At 42.1% G+C, this 18,743-nt stretch overlaps 1 protein-coding gene across 1 annotated transcript; it reads right to left on the bottom strand.

The window, feature by feature from the left end:
- Positions 1-3,161: 3,161 nt before the first annotated feature.
- Positions 3,162-4,112, bottom strand: LOC117344811 (A-kinase anchor protein 5-like). The gene has a single exon (XM_033907636.1). The coding sequence runs from the start codon at positions 4,110-4,112 to the stop codon at positions 3,162-3,164; it is 951 nt and encodes a 316-aa protein (XP_033763527.1).
- Positions 4,113-18,743: the final 14,631 nt, after the last annotated feature.

Genomic DNA, 18,743 nt, shown 5'->3' with positions numbered 1-18,743 from the left:
TACTGTATATCTAAGTGTGACAGTGGTAGTCTGGTACTGTATATCTAAGTGTGACAGTGGTAGTCTGGTACTGTATATCTAAGTGTGACAGTGGTAGTCTGGTACTGTATATCTAAGTGTGACAGTGGTAGTCTGGTACTGTATATCTAAGTGACAGTGGTAGTCTGGTACTGTATATCTAAGTGTGACAGTGGTAGTCTGGTACTGTATATCTAAGTGTGACAGTGGTAGTCTGGTACTGTATATCTAAGTGACAGTGGTAGTCTGGTACTGTATCTCTAAGTGTGACAGTGGTAGTCTGGTACTGTATATCTAAGTGTGACAGTGGTAGTCTGGTACTGTATATCTAAGTGTGACAGTGGTAGTCTGGTACTGTATATCTAAGTGTGACAGTGGTAGTCTGGTACTGTATATCTAAGTATGACAGTGGTAGTCTGGTACTGTATATCTAAGTGACAGTGGTAGTCTGGTACTGTATATCTAAGTGTGACAGTGGTAGTCTGGTACTGTATATCTAAGTGTGACAGTGGTAGCCTGGTACTGTATATCTAAGTGTGACAGTGGTAGTCTGGTACTGTATATCTAAGTGTGACAGTGGTAGTCTGGTACTGTATATCTAAGTGTGACAGTGGTAGTCTGGTACTGTATATCTAAGTGTGACAGTGGTAGTCTGGTACTGTATATCTAAGTGACAGTGGTAGTCTGGTACTGTATCTCTAAGTGTGACAGTGGTAGTCTGGTACTGTATCTCATAGTCTCGATAATTAGTGTAGATTACATGCAGTGTTTTATTAATTTTGATGTCTAGAGAAAATGTATATACTTCAGGCGTGTGACACTTATAAAATAAAGCTTCTTAAAACAGCAACCACGGAATCCTTTCATTAAAACGTTAATTTCTTTGTAAAGACCAAAATCAAATAAGTGTTTATTTGTTGAACAAGTAATTGTGTAAACGCTGGCCCGCTGAAGAGAAAGCTAGGTGCGATATTGAATTTGGATGTCAGCTGAATTTCTCACGGCTAGCTGTGATAAGTGGTGACAGCTTCAAGTTTGTGTTTATTGACTGGTTCGGTCCTAAAGTAATTAATATAAACTCAACAATACTGTATGTTTGTGTTGGTTTATCATTAATGGTTCGGTCCTAAAGTAATTAATATAAACTCAACAATACTGTATGTTTCTGTTGACTTCTTATAAATGGTTCGGTCCTAAAGTAATTAATGTAAACTCAACAATACTGTATGTTTCTGTTGGTTTATCATTAATGCCACAATGTGATCAATTTATGATGTAGGTGAATGCCGTTTTATCTCCCTGACATAGTGTGTAGAGATGTAGTGATGGAATTACACGGCTTGATGCTACATTTGATGTATTTGGGATACACAATTAGTTTTTAAACTTGGAATTCGCTATTCAGAGGACATGCAAACTCGTTTGTAACGTAGAATTCGCTATTTTGAGGGTTCACAACTCGTTTGTAACGTAGAATTCGCTATTTTGGGAGTACACCACTCGTTCCTTAATTTGGAATTCGCTATTTTGTGGGTTCCCAACTCGTTCCTTAACTTGGAATTCGCTATTTTGAGGGTTCACAACTCGTTTGTAACGTAGAATTCGCTATTTTGGGAGTACACCACTCGTTCCTTAATTTGGAATTCGCTATTTTGAGGGTACACAACTTATTAATCAACTCGTTTTTGGATAAGTACACAAACTCGCTCTTAAACATTGTATTCGCTATTCAGAGGGAAGTGAACATTGTTAACAGAAATGTTCGGACAATCAACATCCCATTGTTAACACAAATGTTCGGACATTCAACATCCCATTGTTAACACAAATGTTCGGACATTCAACATCCCATTCTTAAAACAAATGTTCGGACATTCAACATCTCATTGTTAACACAAATGTTCGGACATTCAACATCTCATTGTTAACACAAATGTTCGGACATTCAACATCCCATTGTTAACACAAATGTTCGGACATTCAACATCCCATTGTTAACAGAAATGTTCGGACATTCAACATCTCATTGTTAACAGAAATGTTCGGACATTCAACATCTCATTGTTAACACAAATGTTCGGACATTCAACATCCCATTGTTAACAGAAATGTTCGGACATTCAACATCCCATTGTTAACAGAAATGTTCGGACATTCAACATCCCATTGTTAACACAAATGTTCGGACATTCAACATCCCATTGTTAACACAAATGTTAGGACATTCAACATCCCATTGTTAACACAAATGTTCGACATCCCATCGTTAACGGAGCTGTTTCATCTTCTAAAGCAAGACATTCTGTCATTAGCGAAAATCCCTTATTTTGGAAAGTTAGCTTCGCAGCTATAGCAAAAGTTTCTTTAATTGAGAATACAGCCTTCTAACAAACGCTTAATTGCTCCCTTATTTGGAATAGAAGCTAGGAACGTTACAGCAAATTTGCTCGTTTATAGTTCTATTGCTGAGCGTCCCGGGGGTAATCAACCGATTCCCTGTCAAAATATCTCGTAGTTTCACATGACGCTCACCAGAGTGATAAACAAGTGTTGCTATCTCCTGGTTATTACAATGTACAATATCTGTTATTCAGTTTTAATTTGAAGTCTGATGTACGCTACTGTGTAGGCTTGGAGTTCTCGCCGTTACAAAGGTTTCTACTTTACAACACTACTTCTCTGATTTTGTAAGTTTTCTGCCAATACTAAGACTACCTTAATTGTTTAGTTCCTCGCCTCGTGTTGCCCTAATTTAATGGAGTTCCTCGCCTCGTGACCTCCTAATTTAATGGAGTTCCTCGCCTCGTGACCCCCTAATTTAATGGAGTTCCTCGCCTCGTGACCCCCTAATTTAAGGGAGTTCCTCGCCTCGTGACCCCCTAATTTTATGGAGCTCCACGCCTCGTGTTGCCCTGATTTTATGAAGTTCCTCGCCTCGCGCCCCCCTAATTTAAGGGAGTTCCTCGCCTCGTGTCCCCCTAATTTAAGGGAGTTCCTCGCCTCGTGTTTCCCTGATTGTATAGAGTTCCTCGCCTCGTGACCCCCTAATTTAAGGGAGTTCCTCGCCTTGTGACCCCCGAATTTAAGGGAGCTCTTCGCCTCGTGTTGCCCTAATTTAGGGGAGCTCCTCGCCTCCTGTTGTCCTAATTTAAGGAAGTTCCTCGCCTCGTGTTTCCCTGATTTTTGGGAGTTCCTCGCCTCCTGTCCTCTAATTTAAGGGAGTTCCTCGCCTCGTGTTGCCCTGATTTGATGGAGTTCCTCGCCTCGTGACCCCCTAATTTAAGGGAGTTCCTCGCCTCGTAACCCCCAAATTTTATGGAGCTCCACGCCTCGTGTTTCCCTACAGACCCCTCCTCGTATTTTGGGGAGTCCCATACCTCGTGTTTCCCTACAGACCCCTCCTCGTATTTTGGGGAGTCCCATACCTCGTGTTTCCCTACAGACCCCTCCTCGTATTTTGGGGAATCCCATACCTCGTGTTTCCCTACAGACCCCTCCTCGTATTTTGGGGAGTCCCATACCTCGTGTTTCCCTACAGACCCCTCCTCGTATTTTGGGGAATCCCATACCTCGTGTTTCCCTACAGACCCCTCCTCGTATTTTGGGGAATCCCATACCTCGTGTTTCCCTACAGACCCCTCCTCGTATTTTGGGGAGTCCCATACCTCGTGTTTCCCTACAGACCCCTCCTCGTATTTTGGGGAATCCCATACCTCGTGTTTCCCTACAGACCCCTCCTCGTATTTTGGGGAATCCCATACCTCGTGTTTCCCTACAGACCCCTCCTCGTATTTTGGGGAATCCCATACCTCGTGTTTCCCTACAGACCCCTCCTCGTATTTTGGGGAGTCCCATACCTCGGGTTTCCCTACAGACCCCTCCTCGTATTTTGGGGAATCCCATACCTCGTGTTTCCCTACAGACCCCTCCTCGTATTTTGGGGAATCCCATACCTCGTGTTTCCCTACAGACCCCTCCTCGTATTTTGGGGAATCCCATACCTCATGTTTCCCTACAGACCCCTCCTCGTATTTTGGGGAATCCCATACCTCGTGTTTCCCTACAGACCCCTCCTCGTATTTTGGGAATCCCATACCTCGTGTTTCCCTACAGACCCCTCGTATTTTGGGGAATCCCATACCTCGTGTTTCCCTACAGACCCCTCCTCGTATTTTGGGGAATCCCATACCTCGTGTTTCCCTACAGACCCCTCCTCGTATTTTGGGGAGTCCCATACCTCGTGTTTCCCTACAGACCCCTCCTCGTATTTTGGGGAGTCCCATACCTCGTGTTTCCCTACAGACCCCTCCTCGTATTTTGGGGAGTCCCATACCTCGTGTTTCCCTACAGACCCCTCCTCGTATTTTGGGGAATCCCATACCTCGTGTTTCCCTACAGACCCCTGTGTTACGTAACAGTGATCCAGTAGTTGACGTTTGCCTCTAATAACCTTGTAGTGCCTTTATGAAATTGCAGGGAAGTGTCGGTTCTCCGTACAATTACAAATTGAATTGTCACATAGAAATACTGCCTTTGTCTTAGATGGTGAGAGATAGTTTCTTCTGACGAAGTTTCTGAGAGAATTTTCTGTCTTGTGTTACATTAGTGTCAGTTGCGAGAATACATTCGTAGTTGAAAGCGGTGCAGCTAGAATTGTGAAAAGTCCTAATTTTCATTTGTACTGAAAAGTATTGATATAATCTAATATACAGAGGAGTCTGAAGATCACGTGTTGTCGTATGCGACGCTTTTTGTTTTGTGAAAGTACTGATTGTTATACCTGTATGATAATAAAGAAAAATAACGACACACACAGAGACACACTCACACAGACACACATACACACAGAGACAACCTCACACAGAGACAACCTCACACAGAGACGCACTCACACAGAGACACATACACACAGAGACAACCTCACACAGAGACAACCTCACACAGAGACACACTCACACAGAGACACACTCACACAGAGACACATACACACAGAGACAAACTCACACAGAGACACATACACACAGAGACAACCTCACACAGAGACACCTACACACAGAGACACACTCACACAGAGACACATACACACAGAGACAACCTCACACAGAGATACATACACACAGAGACAACCTCACACAGAGACACATACACAGAGACAACCTCACACAGAGACACATACACACAGAGACACACTCACACAGAGACACCTACACACAGAGACACACTCACACAGAGACACATACACACAGAGACAACCTCACACAGAGATACATACACACAGAGACAACCTCACACAGAGACACATACACACAGAGACAACCTCACACAGAGACACATACACACAGAGACACACTCACACAGAGACACATACACACAGATACAACCTCACACAGAGACAACCTCACACAGAGACAACCTCACACAGAGACACACTCACACAGAGACACACTCACACAAAGACAACCTCACACAGAGACAACCTCACACAGAGACACGTATACAGAGACACATACACACAGAGACACACTCACACAGAGACACATACACACAGAGACAACCTCACACAGAGACAACCTCACACAGAGACACTAACACAGAGACACACTTACACAGAGACACATACACACAGAGACAACCTCACACAGAGACAACCTCACACAGAGACACACTTACACAGAGACACACTCACACAGAGACACATACACACAGAGACAACCTCACACAGAGACAACCTCACACAGAGACAACCTCACACAGAGACAACCTCACACAGAGACACACTAACACACAGACACACTCACACAGAGACAACATCACACAGAGACACACTCACACAGAGACACACTCACACAGAGACAACATCACACAGAGACACACTCACAGAGACAACCTCACACAGAGACACATACACACGGAGACACACTAACACAGAGACACATAGACACATACACAGAGACACAGTCACACAGAGACACAGTCACACAGAGACACACTCACAGAGACACACTCACACAGAGACAACCTCACACAGAGACACACTCACACAGAGACACATACACACAGAGACACATTAACACAGAGGCACATACACACATATACACATACACAGAGACACATACACACATAGACACACTCACACAGAGACACATACACACAGAGACACACTCACACAGAGACACACTCACACAGAGACACATACACACAGAGACAACCTCACACAGAGACAACCTCACACAGAGACAACCTCACACAGAGACACACTAACACAGAGACACACTCACACAGAGACAACATCACACAGAGACACACTCACACAGAGACACACTCACACAGAGACAACCTCACACAGAGACAACCTCACACAGAAGCAACCTCACACAGAGACACACTCACACAGAGACACACTCACACAGAGACACATACACACAAAGACACACACACACACACAGAGACACATACACACAGAGACACACTCACACAGAGACAACCTCACACAGAGACACACAGAGACACACTTACACAGAGACAACTTCACACAGAGACAACCTCACACAGAGACAACCTCACACAGAGACACATACACACAGAGACACACTAACACAGATATATACACACACACAGACACATACACACAGATACACACACACACACAGAGACAACTTCACACAGAGACAACCTCACACAGAGACACACTCACAGAGACAACCTCACACAGAGACACATACACACAGAGACACACTAACACAGATACACATACACACATAGACACATACACAGAGACACAGTCACACAGAGACACACTCACAGAGACACACTCACACAGAGACAACCTCACACAGAGACACACACACACAGAGACAACCTCACACAGAGACACATACACACAGAGACACACTAACACAGATACACACACACACACAGACACATACACACAGACACATACACACAGATTCACACTCACACAGAGACAACTTCACACAGAGACAACCTCACACAGAGACACACTCACAGAGACAACATCACACAGAGACACATACACACGGAGACACACTAACACAGAGACACATAGACACATACACAGACACACAGTCACACAGAGACACAGTCACACAGAGACACACTCACAGAGACACACTCACACAGAGACAACCTCACACAGAGACACACTCACACAGAGACACACTCACACAGAGACACATACACACAGAGACACATTAACACAGAGACACATACACACATATACACATACACAGAGACACATACACACAGAGACACACTCACACAGAGACACATACACACAGAGACACACTCACACAGAGACACATACACAATGTCGCATACACAGAGTTAGATACAAAGAGGCACAGATACACAGGCATATCGACAAAGACACAGACAAACAGAGACAGGCAGACACAGACACAAACAGAGACACAAATAGAGACAGACACAAACAGGGACAGAAACAGAAACAAACAGAGACAGACACAAACAGAGACAGACACAAACAGAGACAGACAGACACAGACACAAACAGAGACAGACACAGGCACAAATAGAGACAGACACAAACAGAGACAGACAGACACAAACAGAGGCAGACACAAACAGAGACAGACAGACACAAACAGAGACAGACACAAACAGAGACAGACACAAACAGAGACAGACAGACACAAACAGAGACAGACAGACACAAACAGAGACAGACAGACACAAACAGAGACAGACAGACACAGAGACAGACAGACAGACACAGACACAAACAGAGACAGACAGACACTGACAAACAGAGACAGACAGACACAAACAGAGACATACAGACACAAACAGAGACAGACAGACACAAGTAGAGACATACAGACACAAACAGAGAAAGACAGACACAAGTAGAGACAGACAGACACAGACAAACAGAGACATACAGACACAAACAGAGACATACAGACACAAACAGAGACAGACAGACACAAGTAGAGACATACAGACACAAACAGAGAAAGACAGACACAAGTAGAGACAGACAGACACAGACAAACAGAGACATACAGACACAAACAGAGACATACAGACACAAACAGAGACAGACAGACACAAGTAGAGACATACAGACACAAACAGAGAAAGACAGACACAAGTAGAGACAGACAGACACAGACAAACAGAGACATACAGACACAAACAGAGACATACAGACACAAATAGAGAAAGACAGACACAAACAGAGAAAGACAGACACAAGTAAAGACAGACAGACACAGACAAACAGAGACATACAGACACAAACAGAGACATACAGACACAAACAGAGAAAGACAGACACAAGTAGAGACAGACAGACACAAACACAAACAGAGACAGATAGACAGACAGAAACACAACAGAGACAGACAGACACAGACACAAACAGAGACAGACACAGAGACAGACAGACACAAGTAGAGACAGACAGACACAGACACAAACAGAGACAGATAGACAGACAGAAACACAAACAGAGACAGACAGACAGACCCAGACACAAACAGAGACAGACAGACACAGACAAACAGAGACATACAGACAGAAACAGAGACAGACAGACACAAACAGAGACAGACAGACACAAACAGAGACAGACAGACACAGAGACAAACAGAGACATACAGACACAAACATAGACAGACACAGACACAAACAGAGACAAACAGACACAGACAAACAGAGACATACACACACAAACAGAGACATACAGACACAAACAGAGACATACAGACACAAACAGAGACATACAGACACAAACAGAGAAAGATACAGACACAAACAGAGACAGACACAGACACAAACAGAGACAGACACAAACAGAGACAGACAGACACAAACAGAGACATACAGACACAAACAGAGACATACAGACACAAACAGAGAAAGATACAGACACAAACAGAGACAGACACAAACAGAGACAGACACAGACACAAACAGAGACAGATAGACAGACACAAATAGAGACAGACACAAACAGAGACAGACACAAACAGAGACAGACAGACACAAGTTGAGACAGACAGACACAAACAGAGACAGACAGACACAAACAGAGACATACAGACACAAACAGAGAAAGACAGACACAAGTAGAGACAGACAGACACAGACAAACAGAGACATACAGACACAAACAGAGACAGACAGACACAAACAGAGACATACAGACACAAACAGAGACAGACACAAACAGAGACAGACAGACACAAGTAGAGACAGACAGACACAGACACAAACAGAGACAGACAGACACAGAGACAGACAGACACAAACAGAGACATACAGACACAAACAGAGACATACAGACACAAACAGAGACAGACAGACACAAACAGAGACATACAGACACAAACAGAGAAAGACAGACACAAGTAGAGACAGACAGACACAGACACAAACAGAGACAGACAGACACAAACACAAACAGAGACAGATAGACAGACACAAACACAAACAGAGACAGATAGACACAAACAGAGACATACAGACACAAACAGAGACATACAGACACAACGAGACAGACAGACACAAAGTAGAGACAGACAGACACAGACACAAACAGAGACATACAACACAAACAGTGAAAATACAGACACAACAAGAAAGACAGACACACTAGAGACAGACAGACACAGACAAACGAGACATACAGACACAAACACACAGAGACGATAACAGACCACACAAAAGTGACAGATAACAGACCAAACCAAAAAGAGACAGATAGACAGAACAAACCAAACAGAGACAGATAGACACAAACAGAGACATACGACACAAACAAACAGACACAAACAGAGACACAAGACCAAAAGTAAAACAACGATAGACACAAACAGAGACACAACACATAGACAATACAGACACAAAAAAAGAAAGACAGACAAAAGAGAAACGACACAGACAAACAGAGACATACAGACCCAAACAGAGACAGACAACACAAACAAGACTAGACACAAAAGAGACAACCAAAAAAGAGACAGACCAGACACAAGTAGAGACCACAGACAACAGACACAAACAAGAAGAACAGACACAAAGAGACAGACAGCCAAAAAGAGACATACAGACACAAACAGAGACATACAGACACAAACAGAGACAGACAGACACAAACAGAGACATACAGACACAACAGAGAAAGACAGACACAAGTAGGAGACAGACAGACACAGACACAAACAGAGACAGACAGACACAAACACAAACAGAGACAGATAGACAGACACAAACACAAACAGAGACAGATAGACACAAACAGAGACATACAGACACAAACAGAGACATACAGACACAAACAGAGACATACAGACACAAACAGAGAAAGACAGACACAAGTAGAGACAGACAGACACAGACAAACAGAGACATACAGACACAAACACAAACAGAGACAGATAGACAGACACAAACACAAACAGAGACAGATAGACAGACACAAACACAAACAGAGACAGATAGACAGACAGAAACACAAACAGAGACATACAGACACAAACAGAGACAGACAGACACAAACAGAGACATACAGACACAAACAGAGAAAGACAGACACAAGTAGAGACAGACAGACACAGACAAACAGAGACAGACATACACAAACAGAGACAGACAGACACAAACAGAGACATACAGTCACAAACAGAGAAAGATACAGACACAAACAGAGACAGACACAAACAGAGACAGACAGACACAAGTAGAGACAGACAGACACAGACACAAACAGAGGCAGACAGACACAAATAGAGACAGACAGACACAAACAGAGACATACAGACACAAACAGAGACATACAGACACAAATAGAGAAAGACAGACACAAACAGAGAAAGACAGACACAAGTAAAGACAGACAGACACAGACAAACAGAGACATACAGACACAAACAGAGACATACAGACACAAACAGAGAAAGACAGACACAAGTAGAGACAGACAGACACAAACACAAACAGAGACAGATAGACAGACAGAAACACAAACAGAGACAGACAGACACAGACACAAACAGAGACAGACAGACACAAGTAGAGACAGACAGACACAAACACAAACAGAGACAGATAGACAGACAGAAACACAAACAGAGACAGACAGACACAGACACAAACAGAGACAGACAGACACAAGTAGAGACAGACAGACACAGACACAAACAGAGACAGATAGACAGACAGAAACACAAACAGAGACAGACAGACAGACCCAGACACAAACAGAGACAGACAGACACAGACAAACAGAGACATACAGACAGAAACAGAGACATATAGACACAAACAGAGACAGACAGACACAAACAGAGACAGACAGACACAGAGACAAACAGAGACATACAGACACAAACATAGACAGACACAGACACAAACAGAGACATACAGACACAGACAAACAGAGACATACAGACACAAACAGAGACATACAGACACAAACAGAGACATACAGACACAAACAGAGACATACAGACACAAACAGAGAAAGATACAGACACAAACAGAGACAGACACAAACAGAGACAGACACAGACACAAACAGAGACAGACACAAACAGAGACAGACAGACACAAACAGAGACATACAGACACAAACAGAGACATACAGACACAAACAGAGAAAGATACAGACACAAACAGAGACAGACACAAACAGAGACAGACACAGACACAAACAGAGACAGATAGACAGACACAAATAGAGACAGACACAAACAGAGACAGACACAAACAGAGACAGACAGACACAAGTAGAGAAAGACAGACACAAACAGAGACATACAGACACAAACAGAGACAGACACAAACAGAGACAGACAGACACAAGTAGAGACAGACAGACACAGACACAACAGAGACAGACAGACACAGAGACAGACAGACACAAACAGAGACATACAGACACAAACAGAGACATACAGACACAAACAGAGACAGACAGACACAAACAGAGACATACAGACACAAACAGAGACATACAGACACAAACAGAGACAGACACAAACAGAGACAGACAGACACAAGTAGAGACAGACAGACACAGACACAAACAGAGACAGACAGACACAGAGACAGACAGACACAAACAGAGACATACAGACACAAACAGAGACATACAGACACAAACAGAGACAGACAGACACAAACAGAGACATACAGACACAAACAGAGAAAGACAGACACAAGTAGAGACAGACAGACACAGACACAAACAGAGACAGACAGACACAAACACAAACAGAGACAGATAGACAGACACAAACACAAACAGAGACAGATAGACACAAACAGAGACATACAGACACAAACAGAGACAGACACAAACAGAGACAGACAGACACAAGTAGAGACAGACAGACACAGACACAAACAGAGACATACAGACACAAACAGAGACATACAGACACAAACAGAGAAAGACAGACACAAGTAGAGACAGACAGACACAGACAAACAGAGACAGACAGACACAAACACAAACAGAGACAGATAGACAGACACAAACACAAACAGAGACAGATAGACAGACACAAACACAAACAGAGACAGATAGACACAAACAGAGACATACAGACACAAACAGAGACAGACACAAACAGAGACAGACAGACAAAAGTAGAGACAAACAGAGACAGACACAAACAGAGACAGACAGACACAAACAGAGACATACAGACACAAACAGAGAAAGACAGACACAAGTAGAGACAGACAGACACAGACAAACAGAGACATACAGACACAAACAGAGACAGACAGACACAAACATAGACACAAACAGAGCAGACACAAACAGAGACAACCACAAATAAGACAGACACGACACAGACAACAAACAGACAACAAACAGAGCAGACAGACACAACAGACAAACAGACACAAACGAGCATACAGACACAAACATAGACAAAAGGGACGACAAAAAAAGACCTACAACACAAACAGAGAATGACAGACACAAGTGAGACAGACAGACACAACACAAAAGAGACGACCCGACACAACAAACACAACATAGACACAAAGACAAACACAACAAGAAACGATAGACCAAACAAGACATACAACACAAAACCAGAGAAAACCCAAAAAGACAGACAGACAAAACAGAGACACAGACACAAACAGAAACAACCAGACACAAACCAATACAGAAAACAGAGACATACCCGACAACAAAAGAGAAGACAGACACAATAGAGACAGCACACAACAAACGAGACATACAGACACAAAAACAGAAAGATAGCAGACACAAACACAAACAGAGACAGATAGACAGACACAAACACAAACAGAGACAGATAGACAGACAGAAACACAAACAGAGACATACAGACACAAACAGAGACAGACAGACACAAACAGAGACATACAGACACAAACAGAGAAAGACAGACACAAGTAGAGACAGACAGACACAGACAAACAGAGACAGACATACACAAACAGAGACAGACAGACACAAACAGAGACATACAGTCACAAACAGAGAAAGATACAGACACAAACAGAGACAGACACAAACAGAGACAGACAGACACAAGTAGAGACAGACAGACACAGACACAAACAGAGACAGACAGACACAAATAGAGACAGACAGACACAAACAGAGACATACAGACACAAACAGAGACATACAGACACAAACAGAGACATACAGACACAAACAGAGAAAGACAGACACAAGTAGAGACAGACAGACACAGACAAACAGAGACATACAGACACAAACACAAACAGAGACAGATAGACAGACACAAACACAAACAGAGACAGATAGACACAAACAGAGACAGAGACAGATAGACAGACACAAACACAAACAGAGACAGATAGACAGACAGAAACACAAACAGAGACATACAGACACAAACAGAGACAGACAGACACAAACAGAGACATACAGACACAACAGAGAAAGACAGACACAAGTAGAGACAGACAGACACAGACAAACAGAGACAGACAGACACAAACAGAGACAGACAGACACAAACAGAGACATACAGACACAAACAGAGAAAGATACAGACACAAACAGAGACATACAGACACAAACAGAGAAAGTACAGACACAAACAGAGACATACAGACACAAACAGATACATACAGACACAAACAGAGACATACAGACACAAACAGAGACATACAGACACAAACAGAGAAAGACAGACACAAGTAGAGACAGACAGACACAGACAAACAGAGACAGACAGACACAAACAGAGACATATAGACACAAACAGAGACATACAGACACAAACAGAGACATACAGAGACAAACAGAGACATACAGACACAACAGAGAAAGACAGACACAAGTAGAGACAGACAGACACCGACAAACAGAGACAGACAGACACAAACAGAGACAGACAGACACAAACAGAGACATACAGACACAAACAGAGAAAGACAGACACAAGTAGAGACAGACAGACACAGACAAACAGAGACAGACAGACACAAACAGAGACAGACAGACACAAACAGAGACATACAGACACAAACAGAGAAAGATACAGACACAAACAGAGACATACAGACACAAACAGAGACATACAGACACAAACAGAGACATACAGACACAAACAGAGACATACAGACACAAACACAAACAGAGACAGATAGACAGACAGAAACACAAACAGAGACAGACAGACACTGACACAATCACACATAAACAAATACAGACAAACAGACACAAACAGAGACATACAGACACAAGTAGAGACAGACAGACACAAACACAAACAGAGACAGACACAAACAGAGACAGACACAGACACAAACAGAGACAGATAGACAGACACAAACACAAACAGAGACAGACAGACACTGACACAAACACACATAAACAAATACAGACAGACACAGACACAAACAGAGACAGATAGACAGACACAAACACAAACAGAGACAGACAGACACTGACACAAACACACATAAACAAATACAGACAGACAGACACAAACAGATACAGAGATAGTCAGACACATAGACACACAGAGACACAAAAACACAGAGACACAAGCAAACACACAGACTCACAGACACAGACAGACACAGACTCGCGGACAGACACACAAACACATTTTCTCCAGTTTAATTAGAATTGCCTTCAATGCCGAATTCCGATTCTGTGGTTTTGAATTAGATGTCATTTGTTTTCAGAAGGAGAGATTTCCATAGTTCCTTATTGTATATATATAAAATTACTGTAGACGATACCAATACGGTTATTACTATGGGAACAAATAAACACAGATTTATGTGTGTTGGGTGTAAACTGCAAAGAAACAATACTGATATAAAAAGGCAAGGAAAAATAAAATGATTGAAATACGTCTGGGAAAATTAGGGAAAATTTCCTAGACATAATAGATGGTATTCTTTATGACGGTACAGGAGTTTAAAATACATCTCTATGTAGTTGTCAGCTCAATAAAAAGCACTGAAGAACCAGAGCCACGGTAGGCATGACTGGTAGTTATAAAGGCGGGAGTCAATACTGCTCAAAAGTTTGAAGCCCGACTCCCTGGGGAACACTAGTTGCCATGGTAACTGTTGATGAAGAATGACGTTGTGTTGCAGTGTTAGACTATGTTTGTAATAAGATTGACATGTTCATGGTTTTTATTTAATCTGAAGCCCTATAACAACTGGAAGTTGTATGTAAAATATACAATAATGGTGTATAAAAGCTTGGCGTACGTGAAGTAACTGTCACACACCACATTTACATAGGAGCTGGTATCAAACAGAAACGTCTATAATCCACGACATTGAAGACTACCGGTTTACCAACCATATCCTAATGCTTCTTACTTGCCTTCACATTTCCAAGTTAGAAGTCCATATCAGTTCACATTTTCTGTATTTCACGTACAAGTTAGAAGTCCATATCAGTTCATGTTTTCTGTATTTCACGTACAAGTTAAAGTCCAAATCTGTTCATATTTTCTGTATTTCACGTACAAGTTAGAAGTCCATATCAGTTCATGTTTTCTGTATTTCACGTACAAGGTAGAAGTCCGAATCTGTTCACATTTTCTGTATCACGTACAAGTTAAAGTCCAAATCTGTTCATATTTTCTGTATTTCACGTACCAGTTAAAGTCCTTATCAGTTCATATTTTCTGTATTTCACGTACAAGGTAGAAGTCCGAATCTGTTCACATTTTCTGTATTTCACGTACCAGTTAAAGTCCATATCAGTTCATATTTTCTGTATTTCACGTACAAGGTAGAAGTCCATTAATTTGTTCACATTTTATATAAACCGCGTACAAGTTGAAGTTCATATATGTTCACATTTTCTGTATTTCACGTACAAGTTAGGTTTTTTTTTCTGTTCCTATTTAAAGAGAAGTGATGCCAGAACCAGTAAATCTAGTAAATGTAGCCTTTTAGGTCCTCCAGATCTTCATAATATTGAAGGGAAAAAAACTTCTAAGCCTAAATTTTGTTGTAGGGGGGAAAATTGAAATTGTTAGTATAAGAAAACTCTTTTGATATTAGATATAAACTAGAACCTGACTATGACGGACTGTTTACTGGGTTATCAAACTGGTAGTTTTATGATTCAGTTGTTTAGACCAGTATTAGACTATGGTATAATGGACCTGGGATTTAAGGCCCCTGAGAGGGGTTATAATCAATTATAATTAAGGCCCCTGAGAGGGGTTATAATCAATTATAATCAAGCAGTATATTGTCAGGTCTCAATCACTAGTTAACGGCCACACAGTGACAAACAGCACACACCTCCATCCCCCTAACATCTACGTCTGGTGAATTATTTACCGCTTGTCGACAATACCACCTTGTTTTGGCTGCTCACGATCCCTGGAGCAGGTGGAGAGGTGGAGAGGTGGAGAGGAAGGAATCTTTGAACAATGATTGATTAATGGGCTTCCACAAATATGGCCTTCGTCGGTTCTGGTGGATATTGAATTAGGGTCACTTGGACTGAGGCCAGGGTTAGTAGGGTGTACAACTCATGATACTAATGTTTCTTGTTTCGATACAAAATGAAAGAAAATAAAACCCGTTGATTTTGTAGATAATGATAAATTCCGCGGTTCGGAAAATAGCGGGTATTATATTTGTCTTATCGGTTCGACACGGAGATTACCGAGCGTTCTCAGCCAATCGGATTGGTCCCGTACATTTGTACGTACCACATGCGGTATGTGTCCGTTTGTCATGTTACTTGGGTGATTTTCTTGCCGCCTTTCCAGCGCGAAAGTAACTAAGGGTAATATGCATATATTAATCCCAGCAATTTGAAGTTCGAGCCTTGTACGGCTGGTACACCTCTTGATTGTTGATTGGCTGGCTCGACTTTCTCTACTCTACCGTGTAGGGCCAACCTGATCACAGAATATGACTGGTACACCTCTTGATTGTTGATTGGCTGGCTCGACTTTCTCTACTCTACCGTGTAGGGCCAACCTGATCACATAATATGACTGGTACACCTCTTGATTGTTGATTGGCTGGCTCGACTTCCTGTTCTACACTCTACCGTGTAGGGCCAACCCAATCACAGAATATGACTGGTACACCTCTTGATTGTTGATTGGCTGGCTCGACTTTCTCTACTCTATCGTGTAGGGCCAACCTGATCACAGAATATGACTGGTACACCTCTTGATTGTTGATTGGCTGGCTCGACTTTCTCTACTCTACCGTGTAGGGCCAACCTAATCACAGAATATGACTGGTACACCTCTTGATTGTTGATTGGCTGGCTCGACTTTCTCTACTCTACCGTGTAGGGCCAACCTGACCACAGAATATGACTGGTACACCTCTTGATTGTTGATTGGCTGGCTCATCTTCCTCTACTCTATCGTGTATACCCGTCAGGGCCAATCTGGTCACAGGCTACAAAATCAGATATGTATAAGAACAATCTGAGACAAGTGTAGCATTTATAAATCACCAAATGTCGAATCATATCTGTTCAGTACAGTTATATGTGTTCAACGATACTATCGCACATACCAAAATGTGCCTATATAGTATATATACATTCTGTACATGTAGTATGGTCCAAAAATAGTACAGATTCCGTGCTCATAACACACATCGTGTATGATCCCTCTAATTTATTGAAGATATTGTATAATCTATGACATTTTGTCATCTCCAAATGTCCACTAAATTCTGAAGAAGAAGTTTCCATTACAGTCATTATTTGTGACCAATCCGTAACATATATCTCTATATGGGACCAATCCGTAACATACATCTCTATATTGGACAAATCCGTAACATATATCTCTTTTTTTTAACCAATCCGTAACATATATCTCTTTATGGGACCAACCCGTAACATACATCTCTATATGGGACCAATCCGTAACATACATCTCTATATGGGACCAATCCGTAACATACATCTCTATATGGGACCAATCCGTAACATACATCTCTATATCGGACCAATCCGTAACATACATCTCTATATGGGACCAATCCGTAACATACATCTCTATATGGGACCAATCCGTAACATATATCTCTATATGTGACCAATCCGTAACATACATCACTATATGGGACCAATCCGTAACATACATCTCTATATGGGACCAATCCGTAATATTTTCGGCTCAACATGTTATACAATTTAGGAGACCAATCTGTAACTTAAACAAAATCGTTTTCCTTTGTTTGTTTTCCTT

This window comes from Pecten maximus, chromosome 16 (genome assembly GCF_902652985.1).
Source record: "Pecten maximus chromosome 16, xPecMax1.1, whole genome shotgun sequence".
NCBI lineage: Eukaryota > Metazoa > Mollusca > Bivalvia > Pectinida > Pectinidae > Pecten > Pecten maximus.
The sequence above is the reverse complement of the archived record's forward strand: the minus strand, read 5'-3'. Positions and strand labels throughout refer to the sequence as shown.